Source organism: Pipistrellus hanaki (assembly GCF_964339955.1).
Source record: "Pipistrellus hanaki genome assembly, contig: scaffold_134, whole genome shotgun sequence".
Taxonomy (NCBI): Eukaryota; Metazoa; Chordata; class Mammalia; order Chiroptera; family Vespertilionidae; genus Pipistrellus; species Pipistrellus hanaki.
The window spans coordinates 7,501-15,000 of record NW_028182203.1 but is presented as its reverse complement, the minus strand read 5'-3'; the positions used below and the strand labels follow the sequence as shown (position 1 = coordinate 15,000).

General features: G+C 57.7%; 1 protein-coding gene across 1 annotated transcript in view; it reads left to right on the top strand.

Annotated features, from left to right (window-relative positions):
- The window catches only part of LOC311616226 (arylsulfatase D-like), a gene marked incomplete at its 5' end in the record, with an annotated part of 16,663 nt that overhangs the window by 2,974 nt on the left and 6,189 nt on the right, over window positions 1-7,500 (top strand). The window contains 2 exon segments of the mRNA XM_084907510.1: window positions 2,083-2,219; window positions 6,859-6,996. Coding sequence (XP_084763636.1) covers window positions 2,083-2,219; window positions 6,859-6,996 — 275 coding nt within the window.

Below are 7,500 nucleotides of genomic sequence, written 5' to 3'. Positions count from 1 at the left end.
GTTCTTCTAGTTCTTCTTGTTCTTGTTCTTCTAGTTCTTGTTCTTCTACTTCTTCTTCTTGTTCTTCTTGCTCTTGTTCTTCTAGTTCTTCATGTTCTTGTTCTTCTTGTTCTTGTTCTTCTAGTTCTTGTTCTTCTTGTTCTTCTTCTTGTTCTTCTAGTGCTTTTAGTTCCTCTTGTTCTTGTTCTTCTAGTTCTTGTTGTTGTTCTTGTTCTTCTAGTTCTTCTTGTTCTTCTTGTTCTTGTTCTTCTAGTTCTTCTTGTTCTTGTTCTTCTAGTTCTTCTTGTTCTTGTTCTTCTTGTTCTTGTTCTTCTAGTTCCTGTTCTTCTAGTTCTTGTTCTTCTTGTTCTTCTTCTTGTTCTTCTAGTGCTTTTAGTTCCTCTTGTTCTTGTTCTTCTAGTTCTTGTTGTTCTTGTTCTTCTAGTTCTTCTTCATTTTCTTCTTCTTGTTCTTCTAGTTCTTCTTGTTCTTGTTCTTCTAGTTCTTCTTGTTCTTGTTCTTCTAGTTCTTCTAGTTCTTCTTCTTGTTCTTGTTCTTGTTCTTCTAGTTCTTCTTCATTTTCTTCTTCTTGTTCTTCTAGTTCTTCTTGTTCTTGTTCTTGTTCTTCTAGTTCTTCTTGTTCTGGTTCTTCATGTTCTTGTTCTTGTTCTTCTTTTTCTTGTTCTTGTTTTCTAGTTCTTCTTGTTGTTCTCGTTCTTGTTCTTCTAGTTCTTCTAGTTCTTCTTCTTGTTCTTCTTCTTGTTCTTCTAGTTCTTCTTGTTCTTGTTCTTTTAGTTCTTGGTTTCTTGTTCTTCTAGTTCTTATTCTTGTTCTTCTTGTTCTTGTTTTCTAGTTCTAATTCTTCTTGTTCTGTTCTGGCTGTTCTAGTTCTTCTTGTTCTTGTTCTTGTTCTTCTTGTTCTAGTTCTTCTTGTTCTTCTTGTTCTTGTTTTCTAGTTCTTCTAATTCTTCTTTTTGTTCTGTTCTGGTTCTTCTAGTTCTTCTTCTTCTTGTTGTTCTTGTTCTACTTGTTCTTGTTCTACTAGTTATTCTTGTTCTTGTTCTTGTTCTTCTAGTTCTTATTCTTCTTCTAGTTATTCTTCTTGTTCTTCTTGTTCTTCTAGTTCTTCTTGTTCTTCTTCTTGTTCTTCTAATTTTTCTTGTTTTTGTTCTTGTTTTCTAGTTCTTCTTATTCTTCTTGTTCTTCTTCTTATAGTTCTTCTTGTTCTTCTAGTTCTTGTTCTTGTTCTTCTTATTCTTCTTGTTGTTCTGGTTCTTGTTCTTCTAGTTCTTGTTCTTGTTCTTCTAGTTCTTATTCTTCTTCTAGTTCTTCTTGTTCTTCTAGTTCTTGTTCTTCTTGTTCTTGTTCTTGTTCTTCTAGTTCTTCTTGTTCTTCTAATTTTTCTTGTTTTTGTTCTTGTTTTCTAGTTCTTCTTATTCTTCTTGTTCTTCTTCTTATAGTTCTTCCTGTTCTTGTTCTTCAAGTTCTTCTAGTTCTTCTTATTGTTGTTCTTCTAGTTCTTATTCTTGTTCTTCTAGTTCTTTTTCTTATTCTTCTTGTTCTTCTTGTTCTTATTCTTCTGGTTCTTCTTCTTGTTCTTCTTGTTCTTATTCTTCTGGTTCTTCTTATTCTTCTTGTTATTCTTGTTGTTCTTCTAGTTCTTTTTCTTGTTCTTCTTATTCTTCGTTTAAATACATTTATTAAAAATAAAATATAATAAAAAATCTACCTCTCTATCCCTCCCCCTTCCTCTCTGTAAAAAATCAATAAAGAAATGAATTTAAAATAAATAAAACAAAATAAAAAATCTAGCTCTCTATCCCTCCCCCTTCCTCTCTTGAAAAATCAATAAAAATGTATTAAAAATAAATTAAAAATAAAAATCTAGCTCTCTCTCCCTCCCCCTTCCTCTCTATAAAAAATCAATAAAAATGTATTAAAAATAAATTAAAAATAAAATAAAATAAAAAATCTAGCTCTCTATCCCTCACCCTTCCTCTCTGTAAAAAATCAATAAAATACATTTGAACAAAAAGAAAAGAAAGACACAGACGCTGTTATTACTTGAAGGGTATTTTATTTTTTTCCTTTTTTTCTCCCCAGAAATAAGCACCGGCCCTTCCTCCTCTTTCTCTCCTTGCTCCACGTCCACATCCCCCTGGTGTCCACGAGGGAGTTTCGTGGGAAGAGCAGACACGGCCTGTACGGCGATAACGTCGAGGAGATGGACTGGCTGGTGGGTGAGTCGAGGCTCGACCCCGGCCGTCCCCGGCCCTGGCCTCGGCATGGAAGGACAGTGCGGCTCAGTGGTCAGAGCGGCCGGTGCGGCTCAGCGGTCAGAGCCCGGCCGGTGCGGCTCAGCGGTCAGAGCGGCCGGTGCGGCTCAGCGGTCAGAGCCCGGCCGGTGCGGCTCAGTGGTCAGAGCGGCCGGTGCGGCTCAGCGGTCAGAGCCCGGCCGGTGCGGCTCAGCGGTCAGAGCGGCCGGTGCGGCTCAGCGGGCAGAGCGGCCGGTGCGGCTCAGCGGTCAGAGCGGCCGGTGCGGCTCAGTGGGCAGAGCGGCCGGTGCGGCTCAGTGGGCAGAGCCTGGCCGGTGCGGCTCAGTGGGTAGAGCGGCCGGTGCGGCTCAGTGGTCAGAGCGGCCGGTGCGGCTCAGCGGTCAGAGCGGCCGGTGCGGCTCAGTGGTCAGAGCCCGGCCGGTGCGGCTCAGCGGTCAGAGCGGCCGGTGCGGCTCAGCGGGCAGAGCGGCCGGTGCGGCTCAGTGGGCAGAGCGGCCGGTGCGGCTCAGTGGGCAGAGCCCGGCCGGTGCGGCTCAGCGGTCAGAGCGGCCGGTGCGGCTCAGCGGGCAGAGCGGCCGGTGCGGCTCAGTGGTGAAAGCCCGGCCGGTGCGGCTCAGCGGGCAGAGCGGCCGGTGCGGCTCAGCGGTCAGAGCGGCCGGTGCGGCTCAGTGGGCAGAGCGGCCGGTGCGGCTCAGTGGGCAGAGCCCGGCCGGTGCGGCTCAGCGGTCAGAGCGGCCGGTGCGGCTCAGCGGGCAGAGCGGCCGGTGCGGCTCAGCGGTCAGAGCGGCCGGTGCGGCTCAGTGGTCAGAGCCCGGCCGGTGCGGCTCAGCGGTCAGAGCGGCCGGTGCGGTTCAGCAGTCAGAGCGGCCGGTGCTGCTCAGTGGTTAGAGCCCGGCCGGTGCGGCTCAGCGGTCAGAGCGGCCGGTGCGGTTCAGCAGTCAGAGCGGCCGGTGCTGCTCAGTGGTTAGAGCCCGGCCGGTGCGGCTCAGTGGGCAGAGCGGCCGGTGCGGCTCAGTGGTCAGAGCGGCCAGTGCGGCTCAGCGGTCAGAGCCCGGCCGGTGCGGCTCAGTGGTCAGAGCGGCCGGTGCGGCTCAGTGGGCAGAGCGGCCGGTGCGGCTCAGTGGGCAGAGCGGCCGGTGCGGCTCAGCGGTCAGAGCGGCCGGTGCAGCTCAGTGGGTAGAGCGGCCGGTGCGGCTCAGTGGTCAGAGCGGCCGGTGCGGCTCAGTGGGCAGAGCGGCCGGTGAGCTCAGTGGGCAGAGTCCGGCCGGTGCGGCTCAGTGGGCAGAGCGGCCGGTGCGGCTCAGCGGTCAGAGCGGCCGGTGCGGCTCAGTGGTCAGAGCGGCCGGTGCAGCTCAGTGGGTAGAGCGGCCGGTGCGGCTCAGTGGTCAGAGCGGCCGGTGCGGCTCAGTGGTCAGAGCGGCCGGTGAGCTCAGTGGTCAGAGCCCGGCCGGTGAGCTCAGCGGTCAGAGCGGCCGGTGCGGCTCAGCGGGCAGAGCGGCCGGTGCGGCTCAGCGGTCAGAGCGGCCGGTGCGGCTCAGCGGTCAGAGCGGCCGGTGCGGCTCAGCGGTCAGAGCGGCCGGTGCGGCTCAGTGGTCAGAGCCCGGCCGGTGCGGCTCAGTGGGCAGAGCGGCTGGTGAGCTCAGTGGGCAGAGCCCGGCCGGTGCGGCTCAGTGGGCAGAGCCCGGCCGGTGCGGCTCAGTGGGCAGAGCGGCCGGTGAGCTCAGTGGGCAGAGTCCGGCCGGTGCGGCTCAGTGGTCAGAGCGGCCGGTGCGGCTCAGCGGTCAGAGCGGCCGGTGCGGCTCAGTGGGTAGAGCGGCCGGTGCGGCTCAGTGGTCAGAGCGGCCGGTGAGCTCAGTGGTCAGAGCCAAGCCGGTGAGCTCAGCGGTCAGAGCGGCCGGTGCGGCTCAGCGGGCAGAGCGGCCGGTGCGGCTCAGCAGTCAGAGCGGCCGGTGCGGCTCAGCGGTCAGAGCGGCCGGTGCGGCTCAGCGGTCAGAGCGGCCGGTGCGGCTCAGTGGTCAGAGCCCGGCCGGTGCGGCTCAGCGGTCAGAGCGGCCGGTGCGGCTTAGTGGTCAGAGCGGCCGGTGCGGCTCAGCGGGCAGAGCCCGGCCGGTGCGGCTCAGCGGTCAGAGCGGCCGGTGCGGCTCAGCGGGCAGAGCCCGGCCGGTGCGGCTCAGCGGTCAGAGCGGCCGGTGCGGCTCAGTGGTCAGAGCGGCCGGTGCGGCTCAGTGGTCAGAGCGGCCGGTGCGGCTTAGTGGTCAGAGCGGCCGGTGCGGCTCAGCGGGCAGAGCGGCCGGTGCGGCTCAGTGGTCAGAGCGGCCGGTGCGGCTCAGTGGTCAGAGCGGCCGGTGCGGCTTAGTGGTCAGAGCGGCCGGTGCGGCTCAGCGGGCAGAGCGGCCGGTGCGGCTCAGTGGTCAGAGCCTGGCCGGTGCGGCTCAGCGGGCAGAGCGGCCGGTGCGGCTCAGTGGGCAGAGCGGCCGGTGCGGCTCAGCGGTCGGAGCGGCCGGTGCGGCTCAGTGGGCAGAGCGGCCGGTGCGGCTCAGTGGGTGCGGCTCAGTGGTTAGAGCCCGGCCGGTGCGGCTCAGTGGTCAGAGCGGCCGGTGCGGCTCAGCGGGCAGAGCGGCCGGTGCGGCTCAGTGGTCAGAGCGGCCGGTGCGGCTCAGCGGGCAGAGCGGCCGGTGCGGCTCAGCGGTCAGAGCGGCCGGTGCGGCTCAGCGGGCAGAGCGGCCGGTGCGGCTCAGCGGGCAGAGCGGCCGGTGCGGCTCAGTGGTCAGAGCGGCCGGTGCTGCTCAGTGGTCAGAGCGGCCGGTGCGGCTCAGTGGTCAGAGCGGCCGGTGCGGCTCAGTGGTCAGAGCCTGGCCGGTGCGGCTCAGTGGTCAGAGCGGCCGGTGCGGCTCAGCGGGCAGAGCCCGGCCGGTGCGGCTCAGCGGTCAGAGCGGCCGGTGCGGCTCAGCGGGCAGAGCCCGGCCGGTGCGGCTCAGCGGTCAGAGCGGCCGGTGCGGCTCAGTGGTCAGAGCGGCCGGTGCGGCTCAGTGGTCAGAGCGGCCGGTGCGGCTTAGTGGTCAGAGCGGCCGGTGCGGCTCAGCGGGCAGAGCGGCCGGTGCGGCTCAGTGGTCAGAGCCTGGCCGGTGCGGCTCAGCGGGCAGAGCGGCCGGTGCGGCTCAGTGGGCAGAGCGGCCGGTGCGGCTCAGCGGTCGGAGCGGCCGGTGCGGCTCAGTGGGCAGAGCGGCCGGTGCGGCTCAGTGGGTGCGGCTCAGTGGTTAGAGCCCGGCCGGTGCGGCTCAGTGGGCAGAGCGGCCGGTGCGGCTCAGCGGTCAGAGCCCGGCCGGTGCGGCTCAGTGGTCAGAGCGGCCGGTGCGGCTCAGCGGTCAGAGCCCGGCCGGTGCGGCTCAGTGGTCAGAGCGGCCGGTGCGGCTCAGTGGTCAGAGCCTGGCCGGTGCGGCTCAGCGGTCAGAGCCCGGCCGGTGCGGCTCAGTGGTTAGAGCGCCTTCCTGTGAACCAGGAGGTCCTCCTGGGTTCGGTTCCCGGTCAAGGGCACAGGCCCCCGGGGTGCGGGCTCCATCCCTAACCAGCAGGGGGCGTGCAGGAGGCAGCCGGTCTGCGATTCTCTCTCCTCATGGATGTTTCTCTCTTTTTTTTTTTTTCTTTTTTTTAAATATATTTTTATTGATTTTTAACAGAGAGAAAGGGAGAGAGAGATTGAGAGCTAGAAACGTCGATGAGAGAGAAACACCGACCAGCTGCCTCTTGCACACCCCCCACCGGGGATGTGCCCTCAGCCACCAAGGCCCATGCCCTTGGCCGGGAATCGAACCCGGGACCTTTCATTCCGCAGACCGACGCTCTATCCACTGAGCCACACTGGCTTCAGCTCTCTCTCTCTCTCTTTCTTATCCTCTCTCTGAAATTAATAAAAAAATATATATATATATATATTTTTTTTCTTAAATTCTAGAAAGAGCCCTAGCTGGTGTGGCTCAGTGGCTAGAGCCTCGGCCTGTGGACTCTGAAGGGTCCCGGGTTCGATTCCCGGTCAAGGGCACAGGCCTGGGTTGCGGTCTCCATCCCCAACCAGTAGGGGGCGTGCAGGAGGCAGCCGGTCCATGATTCTCTCTCTCTCTTTTTACAAATATATCAGAGAGGAAGGGACAGAGAGTCAGAAACATCGATGATGAGAGAGAAACATCCATCCGCTGCCTCCTGCACGCCCCCCACTGGGGATGTGCCCTCAGCATGGAATCGAACCCGGGACCCTTCCGTCCAGCAGGCCGGCCGACGCTCTACCCGCTGAGCCACACCAGACCGGCTAGGACTCTTTCTTTTTTTTAAAAAAAAATATTTATTTTTTTTTCATTTCAGAGAGAGGAAGGGAGAAGGATAGACAGAGAGAGAAAAACCAATGGTGGGAGAGAGAATCATGGACCGGCTGCCTCCTGGGGATGGAGCCCGCAACCCAGGCCTGTGCCCTTGACCGGGAATCGAACCCGGGACCCTCCTGGTTCCTGGGCTGACGCTCTAACCGCTGAGCCACGCCGGCCGGGCCCCCCCCAGATCCAGGCTCTCCGATCAGCTTTGCCCTGATAACAATTTCGTTTTCCTCTCGAAGGTAAAATCTTGGAGGCCGTGGACACGAACGGACTGACAAACACAACCCTCACCTACTTCACCTCCGACCACGGGGGCCACCTGGAAGCCAGGGACGGGGGCCTGGGCCAGCTGGGCGGATGGAACGGGGTATACAGAGGTGAGACGTGTGCGCGCGGGGTTGAGGGTTCGAGAACGGTGGAGGGTTCCAGAGCGGGTCCAACCCGGCGGGTCTGACCAGGGAAGGTGGTGGGAGAGATGAAGGAGGGGAAAAAAAAATTTTTTTTTTTTTTGCCGAAACCGGTGTGGCTCAGTGGATAGAGCGTCGGTCTGCAGACTGAAGGGTCCCGGGTTCGATTCCCGGTCAAGGGCATGGGCCTTGGTGGCTGAGGGCACATCCCCAGTGGGGGGCGTGCAGGAGGCGGCTGGTGGATGTTCCTCTCTCATCATGAATGTCTCTCTCTCTCCCTCTCTCTCTCTTTTTTTCTCTCTCTCTCTTTCACTCTCTCTGTCTCTTCCTCTGTCTCTCTTTCACTCTTCTCTCTCTCTCTCTCTCTCTCTCTCTCTCTCTCTCTCTTCCTCTCTCTGTCTTTCTCTTTTCTCTCTCTCTCTCTCCCTCTCTCTCTCTTTTTTTCTCTCTCTCTCTTTCACTCTCTCTGTCTCT